The sequence below is a fragment of the Boleophthalmus pectinirostris genome, unplaced genomic scaffold (assembly GCF_026225935.1).
Source record: "Boleophthalmus pectinirostris isolate CB_2022bp ecotype Guang Dong unplaced genomic scaffold, ASM2622593v1 HiC_scaffold_16, whole genome shotgun sequence".
Lineage (NCBI taxonomy): Eukaryota > Metazoa > Chordata > Actinopteri > Gobiiformes > Gobiidae > Boleophthalmus > Boleophthalmus pectinirostris.
This window is the reverse complement of record NW_026571095.1, coordinates 17,123,837-17,148,512: the sequence shown is the minus strand read 5'-3', so window position 1 is coordinate 17,148,512 and position 24,676 is coordinate 17,123,837. Positions and strand designations below refer to the sequence as shown.

At 38.8% G+C, this 24,676-nt stretch overlaps 2 protein-coding genes across 4 annotated transcripts; one reads left to right on the top strand and one right to left on the bottom strand.

Moving 5' to 3' along the window:
- The first annotated feature begins 463 nt into the window (after positions 1-463).
- LOC110173418 (protein zyg-11 homolog) lies at positions 464-24,670 on the top strand. Of its 3 annotated transcripts, XM_020939417.2 has the most exons (15): positions 560-1,234; positions 11,948-12,113; positions 12,403-13,199; positions 13,746-13,886; positions 16,415-16,591; positions 16,772-16,836; positions 16,904-17,003; positions 17,225-17,275; positions 17,709-17,870; positions 17,953-18,000; positions 18,073-18,273; positions 18,364-18,416; positions 19,126-19,223; positions 19,377-19,554; positions 24,482-24,670. In XM_020939417.2, the coding sequence occupies exons 1-14, from the start codon at positions 1,103-1,105 to the stop codon at positions 19,523-19,525; spliced, it is 2,340 nt and encodes a 779-aa protein (XP_020795076.2). In that variant the 5' UTR covers positions 560-1,102; the 3' UTR covers positions 19,526-19,554; positions 24,482-24,670. The 3 variants fall into 3 exon arrangements, with proteins under 3 accessions (XP_055007761.1, XP_020795076.2, XP_055007760.1); XM_055151786.1 differs by lacking the exons at positions 560-1,234; positions 24,482-24,670 and adding an exon at positions 464-545 and having other exon boundaries at positions 19,377-19,915; XM_055151785.1 differs by lacking the exon at positions 24,482-24,670 and having other exon boundaries at positions 19,377-19,915.
- LOC110173559 (angiopoietin-related protein 1-like) lies at positions 2,071-9,549 on the bottom strand. The gene is made up of 6 exons (XM_020939588.2): positions 9,356-9,549; positions 9,010-9,199; positions 6,047-6,869; positions 4,990-5,183; positions 3,689-3,959; positions 2,071-3,239 (listed from the first exon to the last, which is right to left on the bottom strand). Exons 3-6 carry the CDS (start codon positions 6,834-6,836, stop codon positions 3,052-3,054), a joined length of 1,443 nt encoding a protein of 480 aa, XP_020795247.1. The 5' UTR covers positions 6,837-6,869; positions 9,010-9,199; positions 9,356-9,549; the 3' UTR covers positions 2,071-3,051.
- Positions 24,671-24,676: the final 6 nt, after the last annotated feature.

Sequence of the window (24,676 nt, the reverse complement as noted above, 5' to 3'; positions counted from 1 at the left end):
CACTAGATGGAAGCAGAGCATTCTTTACGACACCGAAAAGGCATTCTACTTTAACCTTTTATGGTGTTACATTCTTATATTTTTCAGTCACTGGTAACCCCTACAGTAACATAGCTCATCTTACAACCCATAAAAATAACTGAAAATTGTGGGAATCATTGTTTCTCAGAAATTCTATGAAGTGACTGACAAGAAATCTCTTCCCCGCTTTCCTGTGGGTTTATTTTTCCTGCTACTGGAGTGTTAGACTGTTTCTTTGTGCCTTCATGCTCCTCTCTTTTGCCCCTTGTGGTTTTGCGGCCCTTGCTTCTTGGGAGCCTATTTGTGTTCTTAGACCCTCCTTGCCTCACTGTTTTAACTGTGTTGTAAAAACAGTGAAGATGTCAGGCTGATAGCAACTCTTGCTCCTTCTCCCCAGGTGGTGGTGAAGCTTTAAGCAGACCTCCATGACTGGGACCATATATCACAATAAGCAGGATGTTTAAGCCGAGCAGGCAGCACACACACAGTTAACACTCAAATAAACTTGGGGGTTCTCCATTTCGGTGAGTAATGCTGACTCCACTCTTCTGGGGTCACTCCATTTTTAATGTCAAAGTTAAATTTAAATAACAATGTACATATTAGGACATAGGGCTCATAAAAAATCTTTGTATGACAAACCTATTCCACACACTTCACTGGTGGAAACTCAATCGCCTTTTGTTTATGTCTAGACAGCATTTTTAGCTTATCATAAATGTCATGTAAAAACACCCCATTAACGAAAGTATAAACCTGTTCAGGACATGGCAATTTCTGCAATGGCAGAAACTTCCCTTGAGCTGTCTACTACTACATGTACCATAAGAACTGTTAATAAATCAGATGGAGTTTAACTGAAAGGCCGAAATCATGTGGTTGTTTACAAAGAAAACACTACACTTCCTGTCAGTTGATTAGCCACCTGACACTAACTGTGCTTTTGTGTATAAATGAGCTGGCCGCACGAACATTTTCTCTAACACTGACCTCTTTTAGTAAACACAACTGCACTGTATGGCTTCATTGGTCCAAGAATCTTCCAAACCCAGTGCCATTTTGGTGGACAACCTACAACCTCATGGACATTACACTGACAAGGAGAGCTTTGACCAGTCGATACTATCCAGGTGTCTTTGTGGTGGAGGGCCTAGGGAGTCCACTACATAAGAGCCAAGGATGCCACCTCAACTTTACCTTAAACAAGTGCAAGGTACTCTGTGGCACAGACTTAATCGTTCATTAATAAGGGCAAAAAGATACTAAAAATGTAAGGATTCCATGTGTGCACTGAAAACAGGAGCTATTGGTGCATCCCAATCTGGCTCTTTAGTATGAGTATTGTAAACTTAACTAGTACTTGTACATTAGCTTACTTCAAACTTGAAATAGACAGCATTTTAAAATTTCAGTTTGGTCATTTTTCTCGCTGAAGGCTTTTTTCTTAGTACAACAGTAGAACTAAACAATATCTTCCTTATATTTACATGTTTTGAACAGAAAAAAATGTCAAGATAAAACGCTGTCCAAGGGCAGAGCCAAAGGGAAAGGTAAACTTATGATTTGAGGAAATAATTACATATATTCTTTCAATACACCTTATATTACACTCATACACCATGTGTTTTTGTAATCTGTTAAATTCATGACCCAGCCATCTGCCTTATGCACCATCACAACAGAAAATGTAATAGTTAACTTTGGATGTTGGTGAAACTCCCTGCATAAAAATGTATACATTCAACTTATATGGCCTACATATAATGTAATTCATTACACAAAACAAGACAGGGCAGGACCTGCCCCTATAGTGACCTCAACCCTCCCAATTTATAGTTCTGTACTACAGACAAGTACAGTGACTCATATGTTTTTTTAAATCTTTTATTAGTCTGACCACTTACTGCTATTGTCAATAAAAAACACCACTTTGTGTTTTTGGCACTGTCACATTTTTCATTGTTTAATAACTGGGTGTGGTGGCCACAGTGGGGAAATGGGGCCATAAGAGAAGTCTTATACACTGTTGTTCAAAACGCCATAGCCGCTACAATGAATAAATAAGTGGTCTCTGGGATGTGTGTGTCTACAAAGAAAGCACTAGGAGGTATTTTAAAGAAAACATTTGCTTAAGGCACTTTTGCATGGAAAGAATGTAAATTTCTCTCAAATGTAACCTGGAAATGAAATTTGGACAAATTCCATCTCAATTCACCCACTCGTGTCTATATTTTCTTTGAAATATACTTCTTTGTGTCTTTCCTTGGAGAATGCTCCATAGACACATTTTTCTCAGCTCATAACCACTAAAAACAAATCATGTTGGCCCTTCCCACAAAGTCCCTCACTGGAAGTTGATCAACAACAAAATGAGAAAAGCATATAACAGCACTTTCCATTTGCTTTTACTTTAGCACACTTGAAGAATGATTGTCATTTGTACATTTGAGGAAATTACGTCTATTCCTGCTAGGATAATTTACTGCTCCTCCAGGACACCAGGTCCTTTTCTGTTATGATAAGTTAATTATACATATATATATTATAGGTTCCTGTAATTTTAACATGATAAGAGGAGTAACATACAGTAGAAGGGTCATTTGAAGTGCTGGGTGGGAATATAGTGTCCTCATGTTTTGCACATTTACACATATAAAAAATATATTTTGGCAAGATCAGAGAAAAATGTAAATCTTTTTAAGCGGTTAGCAAATGGATTTTCCATATCACCAGTACTATAGGTCAAGTAAAACACCACATATGTTTTCCCCAGACAGTTCTCTGAGAGTGGCAGGAAGAGCTGGATTAGATTCCATGTTGCTCAAGCTTAAGAAAGTAATCAATGAAAGTCTTTCTCTCAATAGAGTGACTTTGTAATGAGGAAAACACAGCCCAGAATGACAGCTTACACTGATTAACTGCGAATGTTGGAGAATAAACGACATAGGTAGTTTGCAATGTCCACAAAAGTTACTGCTTTTCAAAGTTGCTTCTCTCCATTGCTTTAAATCTCTGATTCTGAGTTTGTGCTCAGTCTATAGGCCGTATCATCATGCGTACTCCCTTCATAGAGTAAAAGCCTCCTCCATAGTCGGCCCAGAAGATGCCATCTTGAAACTTACTGCGGTACACTCCTCCATTGTACCACACTCCGTTCAGGTTGGTTTGTCCACACGCGTTGTACCACCAGCCTCCTTTGTGGAAGTGAGCACAGTTACCTGTTATGGAGTAAATACAATTTTATTGGCAAACCATATGTAGAATTGGTGTGAAAGTTTGCATTTCATCATAAAGCCACAGAGTTCACTACCATTGTTGAAGTAAGAAATAGTTGTATGTGAGTTTGGTCTACTCTAGAAAGATATATCATATACTGCATAGGCTACTCTGGGATGTTTAGGGCAATGATATGACTTAAATGTAGCTATGTAGGATATGATTTTAAATGTAGCTTATTATAATTAAATCATTATTAGAATTATTCTCAATTACAAGTACATGTTTTTACCAATTAACTCCAAAAAATACACATCCCCAAAATCTACTCAAATATGGTATTTCTTGAGATAAGTGATTTTTTTTATTAAATGTGGTGGCTTACATTGTTTTATCACTGCACCAGAAGTGATATTGTTTTGTATGGTTTGGACTTTTGATGACCTTGTACCTGAAAAAGCATCCTTGTCACGATCTAGTGTGGTAAACTGTTTGCCGTTGTGACTGGTGAGGGAGTCCCCTGCGTTGCCCTGGTAGGCGCCCAGGCGCAGCCGGTAGCCCTCACTCTCGGGCTCCAGGTGGAAGCTGTTGTATTGGGCATACACTTTCTTCCCCATCCAGTCCTCCAGCTCCACCAGCAGCTTGTAGTCCAACTGTTTCCCCAGAAGGTAGATGCCCTCCAGACCCAGCCAGTACTCCCCGTCTATGTTACCAAAGCCACTCTAAAGCACACAGATTACAAGGTAGACTCAAGTTGCAGAAAACTGTGCATGATGTTTGTTATGTGGGTTCTGTAGTTTGGAAAGAAGATGGTTGTTTTGTATAATGTGGAAGAGAGTGTGGGGAATAACAGAACAATGAAAATGTTGTTGTTGATGAACTTTACCCATGATTCTGTAATTTAGACACAAACGATCAAAGGGTCCAAAATAGGATACCACTCTTTGTTTGAAATCCACAAAAACATGTTGCAGTCTTTAAGATGGAAAATAAGCACAATTTTGATGCCTGTCAACCCTTACAAACTATTGGGTTACAGAGAATGGTGAAAAAGGATTGAGTGTTAAATAACCACGAGAGTTGTACAGTGTGTCTGGCTGTGTGCCTTCACAACACTTTGCTTATAGGAGAACGCTGAGGTTTTCGATTGTGGATTAACGCTTTGAGCCAAAAAATGATGAATGATGCTGGGTTTAGACCTGGGCCTCTTGGTTTAGTGTTATGTGTTCGTGTGCATATGTGGTAACTTTGTGGGTGAGCAGAGAAGCAAATCAATGTTAAAGTGAGCCATTTAGCTTCCAGTTACACATCTACTGGTCTGAGTGGAATCGCTGAGGCTGCCAACAATGATATTCTCAATCTTTCTAGGCACTGATGAGAGGGTCTATATGAGGCCTATAAGCACCCAGCCAGCGAGCATTTAGGATGGCTGCATAGTAGTAGTGGTTTTGGAAAGAAACCCCCACAGATTGGGCTGTGGTACATTCTTTCCTACCGGTCTGTCTAAAGTTTCATAATGAGAATCTCGCACTAAAGGACCTCAGATGGATAGAACTGCTGACATAGCATTATATTTAACACAAAGTAAAAACACAAGGACTCCAGCTGAGAAAATTGTCTTGAAGACACCGATGGTTCCCCTGATTGGCCCCAAAGTTTCGTCTGGATAAATGCCATCATAGATGAAGTGAGAGACAAGAAAGACAAATAGAAGAGACAGGGCTTTGGGAGCATGTTAACATCTGTCTTCACCTTATAGTTATCCCAGTTCCTGAAGAAGTTCACAGAGCCATCTTTCCTGCTCTGGATGACAGTCCAACCTCCGTTGTCTATGTCCTGCTCACACCAGACCTGCTGTGGCCTCTCAGCTTCATCAGGTTTGATCACATACATGCCGCTGGTGCTGTGGCCCGCTTCCTGAGCCTGGAGGCAGTCTTTGAAAGGACCTTAGGCGGAAAATATGTGAGTGTTACAGGCAGTTTTTATGGGATAAAACTATTAACAACCAAAACTATTACACAATTGTAAGGCTTTTGGCTGTGGAAAAGACAAAACAACACCAACAGTAAAGCCAGGGAAGTCAGTAAATGAGAAGGCAGACTTGCTAATAGAAAACACATTTGTCCAGGATGTAGGCCCTGGACTGCTTTACCCACAACTAGAACTGGAGAGAGGGGTAATTAAGAAGTTTCTCTGGAGGCCAACAAACCAAAATAGATGTGGCTGAAGTTTTGTTAAGGTAATTCCCATTACACAAGTTTTAATTACAGGCAAATATGTAGAATGTTGTTTCAAAGGGCGTCACCTGTCTAATAATGGAATAATATCTGAAGGTATATGAATGCTGAGCTAAGAGTTTGGCCTGGGGTCTGTCTCAGGCTCTCATGCAATGGAACAGTTTTGTCAGGATAATTTTTATACAGGGCTGCACTCAAATCCCACACTTTATTATTCTTGGGCACTGGCAATCTTAATGTGTGAGGAATTTGAGTTGATGAGCGAAATTGCATTGGTAAGGTCTTTCTCAGCACTGCTCCAAGTCCTATGCTTCAGTGGAGTCTGAGACATTACAACATTTGTATTTCCATTCTGGTTTGTGTTTCTCTTGAATAGGAAGCAGACTTCCATTTGAGTTTGGCAATCATTAACCTGTAGAATCAAGGCCATGACTCTACCTGCTATTTGCATCTAACTTTATTTTCAGTTTCCTTTGGCTTAAAATGTCATGACAGCTCAGAATTTTTGTGGCTATTGGTGAAAGGGTGAATAAAATAAGATGAATGAAGGGGATGATAGATGGATAACTCACCCTCAGCACTGAAGTTCCTGTGTGGAGGTTCTTGTGCTTCCAGGGTACCGCTGGTTGGTGAAGGCCCAGAGCGGGAGCCTCTTTCCCGGGCAAAGCCTCTGGTATTGTCCCTCTGGATTTCATTGGTAAAACGTGGGACATTTACAGGGATGTTCTCTGGCACCACTTGCACCATTGGGGGTCCCATGAGAGGGGGCTCTTGTTTGCGACTGTACACCTGCATACAGCGCTCTTCTAACGCTCCAATGATCACAGACTGATTGTTGACTATCGCAGATAGCGCTGCATACTTAGCCTCCAGCTCTCTGTATCGTGAAGACAAACGCAAGGATTCTGTGGTGGCATTTAAGATTCGTGTTTCTAATTGTGCCAGTTCTAAGGAGTTGTCTCGCTTTCTGATGATTTCATGCAGTAGTTGCATATAAAGCTGGGTCACTCTAGAGTTCATGTTTCTGCTCTCCTTTCTCAGAAGTTTCATCTCATTCACCAAGTTCCCGTCCACATCCACCACTAGTTTCAGAGTCTCCATCTCTCTGCGCTGTTTTGATAGAAGATCCCGCATGGCAGCCACATCCAGTCTTGTCACTCGGTCTTTGTCTGTTGAATAACCACGAGCTGCACAGATGGGGCCAGTGATCTTCTGCTCAGGAACAAGGAACGTGTAGGAGCACTTTTTAGGTTCAGACTCTGGAGCTCTTCGTATTCTTGTTAAAATGGGGTGTTTTGTTAGAGCTTCAGTGCTGACTGAAAAGGATAAAAAAATTAAAATACTCCACAGTCCAGGGTCCATGATGTCTTTTTTATCTCCAAACAACCAAGAGACCTGTAACAAGAACATACACCATATTTAAAATATGCAGTGCAGTGACTGCATATTTTCTGACATGGGAAAATATTAAGATTAACATTCATATATACATATAACATAATCTTCATTATAATTATTCATATTTTCTAATACATTGTACAAAATTTCTTGCAGGAACAGTCATGGCAAATTATGTACTGATTTAGGATATGTTTCATGACACAATTCTTTAACAGCCACAAGTGACTCCATAATTTTGTATGAATTACTAAAAAACAGAGCATAAGACTTCTATCCACTTTAGTTCTCTTGGGATCCGACCAGTGCCACCCACTCTCTGCAGATCTGTTATCTTAACTCATAGTTTTAAATGCCTTCTCTTTCATTATATATCAGGTATCTGGGTGTGTTCAAGTGCAGGAATCTGGTTTAAATTTTTTTTTCAGTGAAGCTGCTGGTTTGTGAATTTAGTACTTTTTTCCACTATTATATTTATGCTTGGACTGTGTTGGCAAACAGCAATTCCATAACATTATTAACTTTGACTCAGTATTTCATAATGTGTTTTGATAAATGGAAATGAGTACGTGTAAAGCTGTTATGATTAGGCCTTTCTGACGTGTCGTTTCTGCATGACTGGTAACAATTGGGACAGAAGTAGGAGGAGGAGGAGCCTCACTTATGAGTAATGGTTTCTGAAGTCTATTTTGGTGGGGAAAGCATTTGTTTTGAATTGGTTTTGACAGTGGTCTAGAGCTGGATTTGATGACGTTTAGAAATCCATGAACAGAATGATCCCTGCCTCTACATTCTATGGCCAATATTTGATTTCAATGTTTCAGTGTTCAATGAGTTTTGAAAGAGAAGAGAAGATTTGAAGGATTTGGGTTTTCATGCTTAATCAAGCTTGAAGAGATTTGAGTGGAAGTGGCCAAAAACATTTAAATAAGCGTACATTTCTGACAAGCACAGAATATGGTCCACTTTATATCCTCACTCAACTAAGGATTTTAACAGATGCCAAAAATAGATAATTAAATTGATCCAGAAACAGACAACAAGGCATTTCAAACATGTATGTGGTCTACTTGTGAAGTTGAGCTGTGCTGAAGAATACTGGCCACTGTAAGTGGTGTAGATCCAAACGTATTACCTCAGCTCTGGCGGTCGAGGCCTCTTTTATCAATGTCAGAGTCTAAATATCACGGCTGTCTTCTAATAACTTATTGACAGAGAATACATCTTGAGCCAGCATGGATTTTAATAACTGCATTGTTTGGTTAAAATGTTGAAATACACCACTAAATCTACCCTGCTCATAAAAAGGATCACAATTCTGAGGAACACTAAAGCTGCAGTTTGTTAGGCCTCAGAGGAAAGAATAAAATGTGCCTTATGAGAAAAAGTGTCAGAAGCACCTTGGCACTGTCAGTGAGATATTACGAGCCAAAAAACATATTTCCAACCTTTTGTTAATCCTAGGGCAACCCCCGTTAATAGCTTGGACTCAGCAATTGGCCCGTCTGCATGTCTCCAAGTCTACAGTCTTCATGTCCACAGCCCTGACGGTGTTTACACAGTGGCTGACTGCTTGTCCCCGCTCGGCCTGTGAATCCCATTTATCCCAGTTATTACAACCAGCTCTCTGTCTGTTCGGCTGGTCTTCATCAACTCTGCAGCAGCAGCAGCCACTTTTGTTGACCTATTCTGAGTATTTTGTTTCATACTAGGACAAAGCCAAAGCAGAACCAGGCCTGAACAACACGCTTCACCAATATTCATGTGCAACTGACATAAGCAATTTTCAATACAGGTCTGAAGACTCACTGCACCATGTGGATAAACTCTAGGACATAATGTAATATTATAATACTAGGCATGCACTGTACGTTTGATACATAATTAACTAAAGCTTGTCTGATCATTCTAGTTTTTATGCTGTTTTTAGTACTATGAATTAACTTATATTTAAGTTAGTTCTAATGATTAATTGCATGATGTTTATAATGTAGGCCAAGCATGCATCAGTGTAATTCACATATCTTATTTTTGCAGATTCCCTCTTTCCATGCTTGGGACTAGTAAAAAGATACTTGTGAATCCTTCCAAACACATTCCTAAACTGCCCTATTAGACCTATTGTAAACTTTCTTACCTTGTTTGGTGACCACCTCAGGAAAGTCCAACAGGAGCCTCTTGATGACTTTAATGGTCTCTTCTGTAGAAGATGAATATCTCCATTCTCCTCACTCTCCTCTCAGACATCAGAATCATGGGGAAAGAAGACCTGCCCTGCATACAGTCGAGTTACCAGCATACACCGTCTGCGTAGGGAACACTGGAGGCTGGTTCAGAGAGAGGGAGGCTGGTAGTACGTGTGTTTTTGAGGAGAGGGAGACTTGGTACTGCCCTCCCTCCTCCCCTGGTGTCATCTTGAGTTTAGCAATGAAGAAACTCCTTAAAGGTGCACAATGTAATTTCTCTGGTGGAGGGTTCTCTACCTGGTTGTCTCCATCTGTTCCTGCTTTCCCTGGGATGTTCCACAATATCAATGGCAAAGAAACCCCCACCATGCAAATGTACAGGTCAGATCTGTGGAATAAAAATGCATGTTTCTCAATGTATTTTTGACATATATTACATACATACAGTTACATTTGGATTAATGCCATAGTAATACTTTATACAGGCTGTCTTTTACTTTTAAAGCTTACTCAGAACAAAAAAAGCCTAGTTTAAGAAACATACTGCAAATCAAGTAAATCTAAAAAGACTCTTAGTTTTGGAAAGTTTTTACACAACAAATGTGCTCAGCATCAGCGTCTTTCTTCTCTGGATTATGGCTATCTGTGGGCCTCTATAGCAGCTGTGTTTATTTAGTTTTGAGGACAAAGTGGAGAGGATTTACCAGACAAAAAGGATTGCCCTGAGCTCAGTGTTTTGGATTGGAGCGGAAGCAGGAGCTCTTAAACATGTGGAGTCTCTATAAGAAGAAACATACGCTTCATGTTCAGCTGAGGCAGATGGCAGAACACCCATCGTGGCCGAGACGAGAGATTATTAATGATAATTTGCAACATTTGTTTTTGGTTATTTGTTATTATTGTTGGCTTTGTTGATGAGATTGTTTAAAGTAATCACATTTTACAAATTCATAATATTCTCAGCTCACCGTCTGTTTACATTTTTGTGGGTTAATGGTTGGAGTCTGTATTTATAAGACTGTAAAGATCATCATCATGCTTCAAGGCTGTTGATGTTTTTTCTCCTCATAAACTTATTTGGCCCGTCAGTCCCCTTAGTGAGCTCCCTCCTGTGGTCAAAGAAAATTATTGCCCTTAACAGGTCCATGCGTTTACTTCTGACATGTCTGTGTTAATTAATGAGGCAGGTTCAAATTGTGTTTTAAATAGTTTCATTCATATAAATTAAAGAATGAATAAATGCATTTTACTTAACCTAGCGAAAGTGCATATTAAATAAAGTGTGTTATAGCTATTAACCGGTTCCAAAAAATGAACAGGGGTACTTTTTTATCCATGATTCATTTTACAACTTTATTTAAGCATTTTCTTTTATATTGTTTACGTCACGGGGTTTTGTAGCCAATCAGGAGACAAGGTACTTACCTATGACGTACAGTGGGCTGCTGACTCCACTGAGGGCATTACATGGGGGTATACCTAAGCGATTAACCAAGCTGTAAACATCTTTCCTCTATTAACTATTTTATACGAGCGTTAATAGATTTCAACTGCTGCTATGCGTTATATTTAACTCTTCTCCTCAGTATTTAGGCTTCTTGTCAAGGCCTCTTCTTTCTCCAGTGAACTGTTTACTTTTCAGCCTGGTAAGTGTGGTTTGACATGCTGCCCTTTTGACAAATGCCTGTATCAGAGACCAGCTGGACTGACGCGGTGTACCCATAGACAATAGAACCGCCTATAGGTATCTTCTGTCCACTCTGTTCTGTGAGCTGTCGGATTATGGGGTTAAAGCAGCTTTATCTGTGCGCACTTGCTCAACTGTTGCGGATAAAATTAGACTTTTGCGTTAGGGTTCTTGTGTCACTGTGGATCACTCAGGGACAAACGTCAGCCAGGAATGTAAGTTAACGCTATAGATGTCTCTGATACTGCAAACAACCTCAGCCATTGACTGCCTATAAATATCACTTACTTTTGCTTAAACTTTGATGCATAAAATAAGAAAGGTAAACTACACTGTAACTTTTCTGGTGCAGGGCCAGTCAGCTGCTTGTTTCCATGGAGATGTAATCATTTTACCTGGAATGTTCCAAACTGTTAATTTATACTGTGTTATCTTGTATGTATTCAATACCAGTGCACGTATAGGGCTATTGCTAACAAAAAAAAAAGAAGACAAACACCAAGAAGAAAAAAAAACACACACACACGGCATACTAGTGCATCACCTTTTTCTCCTTAGAAATAGGTCATTTTAATGCCATGCTGTATAACCTTCCAGGAAAATCAATAAAATCACTATGGAGACAGGCAGGTCTCTATATAGCGCACCTCCCAAAGATTGAACTTGTGTGAACAATAATATTGGTCCTATATTATCCTATATTTCACAGAAATTGACTTTTGTGAGCTTTAAATTATGTTATAATGTTGTTAACTCATCAAAAACGTACCTGCTGTGTTTTCATTCATATATGTTTGAGTAATTCTTTGAGTAATCCCAAAACTCAAAATGCTTTGTTCCACCTGGTGATGTCATGAAGTGTTTTCAAGTTCAACAGCTACCTTTTTACCTTTAGCTCAGCAGAGATTGAGAATTCCAGGGCTGTAATTATCCAGATGATTCTAATGAAGGTGTATGGAGTTCAAAAACACAGTGGAGCACTTCCTGTGTTACCATATGACATCACAATGTGTTTTCTCTTTGAAAGAAAAACACACAGCCTAAAAATGCAGGGGTTAAACTTTTGTGAATGAAACAAAACACAACTTGAGGTATATTTTTTGATGAGAAACAACATTATAACATAGATAAGACAACAGCTTAATATTGGCCCTTTAAAAGTTCACTGATCTCACTTCTGATTCTTTATTGTTGTGTTTTAGGACATGGAGGGGCCCCAGTCTCTGTGTGAGATGTGTCTGACTCAGGTGTGCCTCCTTCTGGACTCTCTGTGCATCAGACGCTCTGATCACTCTTTCTGTCTCAACACAGCCACAGTCTTCCCACAAGAGATGGCTGACCAGCTTCTGTATATGATGAATAAAAAAGGTGAAACTCCAACTGTTAGTCCAACTGTCAAATATTATTACCAATGCAGCTATTTGGTTGGTCTCAGCAGCACTAGTATTAAACACATTGTATTAATATGAGTAAATTTTTTCCCAGTGCACCTGTTTTGACAAGATTTGAAGTACAAGTAAATATTTTCATGAATTGACCTTAAATTATTTCATGTTATTAGGGGTTTTTGAGGTAGTTATGCAGTTCTGATTTGTGTATATAATTGGCCTGAGTGATGCTATTTTTCCATTGGATATTTTTTGCCTCTTTTCTCCAGGTATACTTAATGACTCAACACTTGGGATTTTCCGGGACTGTAAACAAGTCCGCCTTCGTCGAGCCACTATCCGCTCCTGCACAGTGTCTGCTGAAGCTTTCCGTCTGGCCCTCTGCCCCCACAGACTCCAAGAACTGGATGCATCCTGGGTCTGCGGAAGCCTCACCGGGGCTGATGTCGTCTCTGGTCTGGCCTCTAACCCAGAGTGTAGAAAAAGCCTGCAGAGGTTGTCCCTGAATGGACTGTGTTTGCATTGGAGTGCTTTAAAGGATGGTGAGGGGGGTGGTGTAGGGTTCAGCTCTCTGCGGAGTCTAAGGACACTTTGCCTTGCCAATACAGACCTGGATGATGAAATCCTTGAAGACATATGCACTCTACCTCATCTGGAAATATTGGATATCTCTTGTTGTGCTGTGTCTACACTCACTCCCCTGCTTCAGTGCAAAAACACACTCAAATCTTTGATAGCACATCGGCTCAGGCAGCTTGATATGTCTCCCTCTAGACTGCTTTCTGTCCTCACTCAGCTTCACAGTGTTAGACATCTGGACTTTTCGGATGACCATTTAAGTGAGGACAGTGATGGCAGCAATGCGGATGAGACAGTACGCCAACTTCTGGAGGGCAGTCCCCAGGTGCTTCCATCGCTGGTGTCTCTAGACGTGTCTGGGCGAAGGAGAATCACAGAAACAGCAGTGAGGGCATTCATAGAGGCCAGGAGTGGAGTGGTTTTCTTGGGGCTGATGGCGACTGGCGTTAGTTCCTGCGATGCCCTCGAGAAATGCAAACAACTAAAGGTCAGAGCTTTAAAGGTCCTATATGACACATAATGGGTTTCTTCTTAATGGGTGGTCTTTAAGTCATTTTGCTCATCAAAAATATAGCTGTTTGTGTATGGACTTGTGCTTTGTTTCATTCACACATGTTTGAGTAATCTAGTAGTCTATAGCTCCAAACTCAAAATGCTCTGTTCCACCTTCTGATGTCATGTAGTTGTAGCCACTGGTAGGGCTGAAATCATCCAAATAACTTCACTGAAGGTGTAGTTTAACAATACATGACATCACAAGGTGGAACAGAGTGTCTTCACTTTGAGAGAAGAAGCCTAAATATGCAGGATTTATGTGTTAAAGATGTGTGAATGAAACAAAGCACAACTCCAGGTATGTTTTTGATTAGGAAACAACATTAAAATACAGATTAGAAAATGGGCCCTTTAACCTGCTTGTAAGAGGTAGTCTTCATATGTTTTTCATTTGTCATAGACTGGAGAGTATTTTGTGTATTCCCATCTTCACTTTGCATTTCCCTGTGTGACATTAGTGTTATGCTGCTTGCTTTAGGTAACTGGAGAAGCAAATGAGAGCCAGGTGTGTGAGGCTTTGAGAAGGTACAGAGACAGAGAGTGTTTCACTCGAGAGGCCCTAGTCCATCTTTACAATCTCACCACAGACATCGACAAACCCCGGCCCGATATGCTTAAGGTAACGTACCCACAACGCATTTGTTCTTACATATATTATGTCATTTTGGATTTAAAACCCAATTATAATATGATATTAAGAAAAAGGCAATCATAATAATTATTTTCAACACAAAATAATAGTAGTTCTGTGACTGTGTTACAGATCAAGACTATTGTAAAATTGTCAGAATTTGTCCTATTAGATTTTTTGAGTATTTTGCATCAGTACTAGTTTTAGTATCAATTATTGTATTGATTTTTTACAACACAGTTCTACATCCAGTTTAGTGAATGCAGTGTTAGTATCATTAAATAATGCTAGTAAAAATACCTGCTGAAAAGCCTGGATAAGTGATGCTTCACATCCCACACAAACATGAAATGAACTTTTATGAAATAGTCTTGACAAAGATATAAAAGAATCAAGTACAATGATGGCATTTAAAAAACATAAAATCCAGTGCAATGTCTATGTATGAAAAAGGAAACTAAGTTGTTGTGCATAATAGTGAAGTTTTCTGTTTGTAACTGATTAATAATTTTGGCTGAACTGAAATGTACTGATTTGAAATGTTTTAAAGTAACTATCGGTGCTGATGTTTTGTCTGGAAATGGGAAAAGGGGGCAGATAACATAAGATTAGTCTTCTTTCTGCTCCTTTTCATTCATTTCTTGTATGTTTGATGTGATGACACTGTTAATGTCTTTTTATACTTCATGAGTGAAATAAATAATACAGCACTTAGAAAACTGTTTAGTTTAGAGTTTATGATATACAGTCCCTGACAAAAGTCTTGTCGCTTATCCATGTTGTAGAAACAAAAGCTTATAACTTGACTTTAAATTAATCGATTGGTTTTAGAAATGTCTCATATGAAAGCTAAAACCCTTCCAAATTATGCTCAATATACTAAAAAAAAATTTGCTTCACTGAAAAAAGATTGATCATTTAATGAACACAGAAAGGTCAGATTTTGGCAAGACAAAAGTCTTGTCGCCTTGTCATATGATGCACCCAATCCTAGATTACAGCCTCACCTGTGATCAGTTACTGATCAATCAGTTAGTGGGTGTGTATAAAAAGAACCCCAGCACACCAGACCTTCACATCAACTGCAACTTGACCTCTGACAACATGCTTAAGATCCACCCTGAGACCAAAGTGTTAATTATCAAGAGGCTGAAGACCAGATACACTGCTGAGGTGGTGACACCTTCAATGTGTCTCAGCGTCAAGTACAAAGAATAAGAAAAAGATCTGAAATGACTGGAGATGTTTTTGACAAGCCCAGGTCCGGCAGACCCCGCAAGACAACTGCTCGGGAGGACCGTTTGTTGATTCGAAAATCCAAGGCCAGCCCCTTTTCCACTGCAGCAGAGCTCCACCAGGCCTGGTCACCTCAAGTCCCTGTGTCAACCAGAACAGTTTGTAGAATTCTGTCTCGAAATGGCTTCCATGGTCGAATCAGTGCACAGAAACCAGCACTAAACAAAAAGGCAATAAAAAAAACGTGTGGCATTTGCCAAGGGCCACAGCCTGCTAAAAGGATGGACACTGGAAAAGTGGCAGAAGGTGGATTTCTCAGATGAATCCTCAGTTGAATTACATCACAGCTGCCACAAATATTGCAGGAGACCTACTGGAGCCTGCATGGATCCGAGATTCACCCAGAAAACAGTTAAGTTTGGTGGCGGAAAAATCATGGTCTGGGGTTCCATCCAGTATGGGGCTGTGCGAGACATTTGCAGGGTGGAAGGCAATATCAATAGCCTAAAATATCAAGAAGTATTAACTACCTCTTACATTCCCAACCATAAAAAGGGTCAAATTTTGCAGCAGGATGGTGCTCCATCGCGTACTTCTATCTCGACATCAAAGTTTCTCAAGGCGAAGAAGATCAAGGTGCTCCAGGACTGGCCAGTCCAGTCACTAGACATGAACATCATTGAACATGTCTGGGGTAGAATGAAAGAGGAAGCATGGAAGGCAAAACCAAAGAATCTTGATGAACTCTGGGAGACATGTAAGACACTTTCTTTACTATTCCTGATGACTTCATCAACAAATTGTATGAATCATTGTGGAACCGCATGGATGCGTCCTTCAAGCTCATGGAAGTCATACAAGATATTAAATATGGATCTCACAGCACCACTACTTAATTCACTGACGTTATGCAACATATTTTTGTATTTGAAGTAAATTATTTGTAAAATTTTCTGTAGGCGACAAAACTTTTGTCTTGCCAAAATCTGACCTTTCTGTGTTCATTAAATGATCAATCTTTCTTCAGTGAAGCAAATTTATTTTAGTTTATTGAGCATAATTTGGGAGGGTTTTAGCTTTCATATGAGACATTTCTAAAACTAATCGATTAATTTAAAGTCAAGTTATAAGCTTTTGTTTCTACAACATGGATAAGCGACAAGACTTTTGTCAGGGACTGTATAACATAAGAACAGTCTATTCACTATGTAAGATTCTACCAATACAGTGGATCAAGTACCTGCTTTCAGCAACATTTTCTGTTTGTCGTTGTTGTGAAGCTGGTGTTAAGTGGGATGCAGAGTCACCCCGCGTCCCTCCATGTTCAGCTGGTGGCCACAGCCTGTGTGTTCAACCTTACCACTCAGAACCTGTGTGAGGCCATGCCTGTGCCCCTGCTCTCCTCCACTGTCACCCAGCTGTTGTTAGCCATGGAGATGTTCCCTAGACATACACAAGTAAGACAATATTTTCACTGTTAGGTTTAAATATTCTATAGGTCCATCTCTAACCTATGTAACTTAACTGCACGTGAAGCAGCTGTTGAAATCATTAGTTTAATTTAGCATTTTACTTGTTCTATCTCTGTAATGTCTGCACATACCAATCCACCTCCATAATAAACAGTGTCTTTCCAGGTCCAAATGAACTGTCTTTTGGCTCTCTGCAGTGACTACATGCTTCAGGATGTACCATTTGACAAGTACACAATGTTTTCATTATTATGTTCTAATACAATGATGTCATTTACATATGCTTTGATGGCTTAGGTATTTTGCTGCCACCTTGGTGATTACCTGGTTGAGCAGCCATGAGGATCCTACTCTTCAGAGAATGGCTGTAGCTGTCATCTCTGTCCTCATAGCAAAGGTACACTGTGTACTTACTGTGCATTATTATATTCTGTTATGACAGTGTAGCACCTGTTAATGTCACCTGATTTATTTCATAATATCCTATCTTACTATATATGCTGGGTCTACTCTAACAGTAGGAACATTTTGTGTTTCAAATTAGTAATATCTGGTCTATAATCATCAGCGTTATCTGACCTCTCCAAATCCTGATGTCTGTGTTTGTTTTGTTCACAGCTGTCTCCAGAAGAGACTGCACAGCTAAGCAAGGACGTCTCTATAATGAAGGTACAATTACTCTTATGGGGGTATTGGTTTCAGACCCATGAAATGTCCCCAGCTTAACAGCTGATATGCATGAGTGTATTTCTGGGCCTCTCAGTATGCCGTCTTCACCTGCTATATTTCCATTACCACACTACATTTCAAATAGAGCATCATGAAAGTTAAGTGTATAAGTGTATTCATCACTTTCTTTTTTAGTGTCAAATAATTCTGAAGTGTAATTAGTACAGTTTCTGAACATTACATTTTAGAAGTGCCAAAAGGGCAATTTTTTTTATTTTCTAGCTATGCAAAGTTGAAGTTTTTTTTTAACACAAATTTATCAGCCCATGAAAATACAGAATAAATAAGAGCAAATTTCAGACCTGTATATTACATTATATTTCAAGCATTTTACTTCATTTATCTTTTGTATTTACTGTATTTACTATTATAGCAGCTGCTGGCTATTGTCCAGCAGAAGGCTATGGTAGGGGTGGTGGACTCTACTTTGAAGTTTGCCTTGAGCGCTCTGTGGAATCTGACCGATGAGATGCCCATCGCGGCCCGCAACTTCTTAGAATGTCAGGGTCTGGAGCTGTATGAGGAGGTTTTGGAGGTACATTACTGTGTACTGTGTATACTTTATAATATTAAAAGTCTTTTTATATTTACACCTTTTGTCTTATCTTCGCTTACAGTCCTATTGCACAGAACCATCTGTTCAGCAGAAAGTTCTTGGCCTTTTGGTAAATCTCAAATATTTTGCTGCATTCATTGTTGCATGTTTTCTTGTGTAACTGCATTACCTGTCTTTGTAGAATAATTTGGCTGAGTTGGAGGAGTTACAGTCTGATCTAATGGATGAGGATCTTCTGGAGCATGTCCTCAGTCTCTTGCAGGACGTCCAGTTGGACGTGGAGGTGCGGTACTTTGCTGGTGGGGTTTTGGCTCATCTTGCATCCAGACCAAAAGCCTGGACTTTAGATGAAGATCTCCGCACCACTGTACTCACTCAATTGGTGCGTTTAAAGACCATCTGAAAACTAAAACGTAAGGCTGTTTTACAGATAGCTGAGATGTCTTGTATAAACTGTCTTTGTATATTTCAGCATACATCCATAATGACGTGGACTCATCTGGAGCGAGAGATGGTCTCCTATCGGTTAGCCATTTTTTGAATATTTTTCAACTTTGATTACCAATGTGTATAAAGGGTCTAAATTATTTAAAAGAAAGAATTATGAATTTACAAGAAAATGGTTATAAACAGATTCTAGATTGCTGCTAGCATTTGTCATGGTGGCTGTGGCTAGCACTCATGCCTCACAGCAAGAAGGTTCTGGGTTCGATCCCCAGGTTGCCTGGGCCTTTCTGTGTGGAGTTTGCATGTTTCTCCCCGTGTCTGGATGGGTTTCCCCCATCAACCCAAAACATGCTACATAGGTCTCCATAAACAGTTGATAGTCAAGGTCAGTTAAATACAATCAATCAATGAATCTGTCCAGGGATGGTGGAAATTAGCACTGATGCTACAACCTGATGTACAATGCATCTCTCCTGTTAAGGTAAAAATGCAAAAATTGTGCACTGTCCCTGTCTCAAATAAATAAATAAGATGTTGCAACCATGAATTAATACTGGATTGAATAGCTGTTTCTATTTGTATTTATGAAATTAAGTGGTTATTTTTTATGCATACTTACTGGTGAGCAAAATATTTATTATATGGTGAACGATGAGGTATTTTGTTCAAATGACTAACAAATATTTATTTATTGTTTTCAATACTGATTCACCAACTTTTCTAAAGCTTAAATATGCTTTCTTATGCATTTTAAAACTATCCTGTATCTCTTGACCTGTGTTTTCAGGTCATTCCAACCCTTTTACCCTCTGCTTCAGACCGGCCAGCCTCCAGGAGTGCAGCTGTGGGCAGTCTGGGCCATACATCTGGTCTGCAGTCAAAACAGTAAGACGTGTGATGATTCAGTGAGACATTTAAAAGAGAGCTCTCTTTTTTATTTATTCAAACCCTGTTATTCAAAGAAACAGTTTATGTTATTGATTGCTCTATGATTTATAATAATATTTCTCTGCCTGATGCTCCTCTCTCTATTGCCAGGCCCACATTACTGCAGTATGCTAGAGCTGGAAGGTGTGACAGAGCTTCTCAAAGCTTTGGTTGCTCATCCAGACACCCATCATGACGTTAAAGAACTCTCAGACAGCATTGTGTCTTTGGTAGAGAGACATCAAACTCAAAACTCCTGACAAATTTAAGAGAAACATTATGTGTAAGGGTGAGTGTAAAGTTAAAAGATCATAAAGAAATATTTTTTTAACTGGTCTAATTGTTTGAACTCATTAAAAGGTTGGTCACTAGAGGGTGCTGTATCCAAAGGAATAATTAGGCGATTTTTGTTCTTGAAAACCCTTTAGGCATATACATTATATTACTTACGCAGACTAGACTGGAACTACACCTGCTGTACTTTCCCCTATCTTATTTTCTACTGGTGTCCCGCCTCATAAGTCAAATAGCTACATAATAGCTTGACAATAAAACTGCCTGTAGACATCTAAGTTGTTTTTAATAAACTCATTTTAAAAATGTATAAACAAGATGTGTTCCTTTGAATAAAATATGTCTTTTAAATCCTCTAGGTTAGTCATTTTATCCCCACATCCCAGGAGCGCTATGAAAACTGATCCTGTGTCAGCATTTAGCAGCAACTTCAACCTCTAATAGTAAAATTCACTGAGCACCAATTTCAGGGGTCAAAAGTCAAGTAAGATGTGTTAACTGTTACCATTAGCATATTTCTCTTCATACGGCTTTTGTAGGTGTACACTGGAAAACGTTGCATGTCAGAGAGTAAGTTGGATGTTAAAGCCAAAGGGTAATTGGGTAGTGTGGCTACATTAATTAGGTTTTAGGTTTCTTTCCCTGTCACAAAAGCTCATGAATATTGAAGTGACACATGAGCTACTGATGGACAAACCTAAAGCTGTAAGACAGACAAAGACACAGACACAGAAAGACACAGCAGGAAATAATTGAAAATACATGTCAAAATAGATGATGAACAGACATGACTATTGAAAGAGCAAAAATAGGACCTCAATCTAAAAATAGGATTAAACAAAACAGATGAAGATATCTGGAGATAGACAGAGTATAAGACATTTAAAGGGCTTTCTTGCTTTATGACGATGGCACAAAAATACTCTGCAGACCAATTTGCAGTGCGTCTGTCTCAGCTGGAAATGTCATTGTGAGCTTTTGAGTTGGAGCTTAGTGCAAGTAAGCACAGCGTTATCTCTCCCATGCAGCAGCTCTTTTGGCTTAACACAAGCCTAAACCGCCACTGTACCATACACCTCACATCTTAACCCATATGATAATGTACAAGAGAGGGGCAAACCCTAGTGCTGGTAGCCTAACAGTGAACTCATGCTGAGTAACAAATGTAATTGTGGTTGGAAAATAAGTTTTTACTGATTTATTTGTGTAAAATAATTTGGTGGATTATGACTGCATATCCCATTAGTGTGGTTTTAATGGGGTTAACTGTAAGGCTAGCTGTGGTGAACTGTAAAACTGATAACAGTGACAGTGACTACAGTGTTTATTGCATCACTGTACAGTACTGTACATACCTAAATCATTTAGAAAAATAATGGTGCTCTATTGTTTGTGTATGTGTATCGTGTCTGGCGTTGGGCCTCACAATAACGTTCTGGGTTTCTTTTCTAGTTAAAAAGTGGACTTACAGCACTTACAGCAATGACAAAACTATTATCCTTCAAAGCGCACTAATCTACCAAAGTCTACTGGTTGGAACTCAATGGAATAATTAAATTAAATACTGTTACACAAGTGTAACATTGTCTTTGTGCCAAAAATATAACTTATTTGTCTTTGACTGAAAACAAATATAGTATTTATGTTTGTACTTTTTTGTGTTTTTTGGGCTAAAACTATAGGTAATAACATAGATGAAAGCAGGAGGAATTACACATTTCAGTTTTTCTCTCTTTAGATCTTTTCTCTCTTTAGCTATTGACACTTCATCTATTTAGAAGTTAATTCTGCTTAAAGGCCAGACATAAAGTCCACATCCACATTATTTTAACCTTAATGCTAATTAGAGTATGGTAACCTTTGAAAACCCAAAGTCACGAAACAATGGGAAAGTAAATACAATGGGTCAGAAAAGGTTCAGCTAAGACAAAGCCATGTGAACACTACTCCGGGCAGGACAGTGACACATTAAAGGACAAGCTCTCTCCTCTCACATGACCTTATAGCATGGGCACAGCATAGGCCTCAGAGCAAAGCTGTGAACTGAACAGCAGAGAGCATCCTCCTCTGTGCAGATCAATCATAAAGTGCATATGACAGGTTTATGGTGGATGGGATTATAACTATTGTAAATTTAAATTGTAATTTTACAGCAATCAAATAGCTAGTCGCAAAGAAAAGTGAAAAAAATATGTTGAAAATTACAGGAAGTAGAGAGTTCAAGCATATTAATGACAATTAATAAACAATTTACACAAGAAACACGTGTTTTTTTGATACTTTAAACATTATTTCAACAAAATGAAGGTGTTTCTTATAAGTGTATGTGTCAGATAATTATTTCTGTGTACATTAGAGGTGTTTTGCGAAGTAACAGTTGTAGTTTTCCCTAGTGTGATGTCACGATTCGCAACCAGGAAGTAAAATTATTACATAAAAAAATGACCAAATTGGAAAAACCAGTGTAACCAGCTAAACGGTTCAGTATAATGATCTTAACTCTGCTGTAGTAATGTCATAGGCAATTTAATAGTAAATTTCCCACAGGAAATTCCCACTGGCGAGTTGTCACATGTAAGATTTCAGTTATGCAGATGTCATGATATCAGATTTTGGTGTTAGAATTATTGTGTGAATTATCTACGGGTTATGACATCATAATCAAACAACCTTCATTTTCTTTTATTCCCATCACCAATTCATTATATTACCTCAAGTATGAGACCAGCTTTGTGAAATCATAAAGTTATTGTGACACAAGAAATCTTATAAAACAGCATCTACATCTAGGTTTACTTTTTGGGAGAACATATTCAATTAAAATATCAAAAAATTATTTTACAATTTACAATATTGTGACCTGAATAATCACAAGTATTGCTTAATCAAATAATCTTGACATTCTTTCATCTAACTGAAGTCTATTGAGTGTTAATAATAATTAGTTTGATAATTATCTGATGTCAGCAACTGTCTTGTGAAATTCCGCATTGAACTACCCTGTTGATAATTATATGCTCATTCAATTTATGTGTTTTACATATACATGTTACCTGTCTTCTGCCACAGTAAGTGCATTCTAATTCTTCCGATCTTGGACAAATAAGATTAATTAAAAGATAAAACTAGTCTTATATTGTTTTGAGATCCTCAGAATAATCATGTATGATAATGAAACAACAGTCGTAGCTTGTTTATTAAAGGTGGATTATATACCTTTATGGTGAGAGGTCCGCTGGGTCCACTGCTTGTCTTCACTGAGATGTTAGGTGTGCACCTTTAAGTATGGTACTTAACTGATAAGTGTTATTTTTGTTGATGATTTCTAAAAATGATAGTCACACATGATCTGATAGTAAACAGCATTCTCATCTGGTCTCTGGTGTACTCTGCCCCAGGACGTGCTCCACATTATATTCTGTATAAGTGAATGTGTCAGACGGCCATTACGCTCAGTTAGAGTTTCTCTTACTTGATGTCACATCTCCAGTCAGTCAGTGGGCATTTACAGTGCAGTAGTTGCCTCCTGGTCAGCGAGACTACACAGTATTACAAAAGCATGACTCAAAAGACCCAGACGGTAAACAAGGCTGCCAGCTCCACAAAGCACAGTACATTTGTCTTCACTGATGTGCTCGCTCACATCACGAGCCCACTGAAGTCATATCCTGTTTACTAAGCTTTGTAATAATAAGAACAAAACATCATTCATTCCTGTCTTTGAATTATAATAGCTTTTGTATTTGCAGTATGAATAATATCACATTTCCATGTACCAAATAATAATATCTGCTGTTTGGTCAATACTGGCTACTGTTGTTCATTGAACAGCTATAGTTCTTGTGAGTCACTTTGCTGTCTTGAACAAGGCCAACCAGCTAGATCCTATTTCCAGGCTGCTCTCTCACCCTTGCCTTTGGCATCACATGGCCTTATCAGTTTGCTTTGCAGATTCTACAGATCATATTGTAGCACAAACTGCAGTGTGTGCAAATGTCCCACCTCATGTCATGTTCAGATGTAGTGATCAAAAGGAAGAGGCAGGTACAGGAGAGGGGCTGATTCGGAGTATACTGTATCATTACTTGGATACATACAGAGTAGAGCTTAGTGTTGTGGACCACATTTGTCTATTATACAAAAAAGAGGCTACACAAGTAATACTTGTGTATTCCTTATTATTGCTAAATTAAGACTGTGTGAAATATAATAAATTAAATACATTAAATTAAATATTAAAAGGGTACTTATATTAAAAAAATAAAGAAAAAAATATTTTAATGTACTACATTTGGGCTGAAAAATGTGTATATCACATTTCAATCTTCACAGAATTGGATTTGTAGCCCTCAAGTTTTATATACACACATATTAAGGCTTATGGTGCATCAGTCCATGCAGAAAACTGAGGAGAATGGACCAATCACAGACACAAGGACAATAGTACAAATTGCCATCACATTCTGATGTAAACACCTTACTAACTTATCATAAACATCTTCAACATAAAACAGGGCTGAACTTACAGAACAAAACAACACCAGGGCACATTTATAAAAGCTCAAGCACAACTTCATTCAAATCCCCATTGCATTATACTGTTATAATCATGTTTTACAAATGTATTTCATCATATAATTATCACAGACTTTTTCAAGTGCCATGATGAGAGGGTTCACTGTCTGCAGAAATTGCAGAAACCAAAGAAAAGAAATTAGTGGTATTGTCTTAAAAATAGTAACATGGGGTCTCTTTTTGAAATAATTCATTTAAATTATGCCAAATTCTTTAAGGTCATGGACAACAGTTCATGATGATACAGTACCTGTTATAGTGGTCCATAAGACGTACTGCTGTACCTGTTATGGACCACCTTACTCTCAGAACATGCCTAATAGTATACACTCTTCTTCCCACTTCAGAGGCACTGTGTGTTCTTTGAGGAGCTGAGGTCTGTCCCATCACACTGTGTGTGTGCTGTTTAGATTCCCATTCTCCTGGTCACTCCTGCTCCCAGTCTCCAGCATCTCCCCCTCCTCATCTGGGTCCACCTGCTGGTCCTTCTTTTTGATGTAGCGCTCATACAGCACCATGATCACCCCCATGACCCAGGCCGA

Coding starts and splice junctions, on each gene's coding strand:
- LOC110173559 (XM_020939588.2), bottom strand. CDS start 6,836: ATGGACCCTGGACTGTGGAGTATTTTAATTTTTTTATCCTTTTCAGTC. Junction 5,184..6,046: donor CAGGAACTTCAGTGCTGAGG/GTGAGTTATCCA, acceptor TTTCCGCCTAAG/GTCCTTTCAAAGACTGCCTC. Junction 3,960..4,989: donor GGAACTGGGATAACTATAAG/GTGAAGACAGAT, acceptor TGTGTGCTTTAG/AGTGGCTTTGGTAACATAGA.
- LOC110173418 (XM_020939417.2), top strand. CDS start 1,103: ATGGACATTACACTGACAAGGAGAGCTTTGACCAGTCGATACTATCCA. Junction 13,887..16,414: donor CCCGGCCCGATATGCTTAAG/GTAACGTACCCA, acceptor GTTGTTGTGAAG/CTGGTGTTAAGTGGGATGCA. Junction 18,001..18,072: donor AGAAAGTTCTTGGCCTTTTG/GTAAATCTCAAA, acceptor CTGTCTTTGTAG/AATAATTTGGCTGAGTTGGA.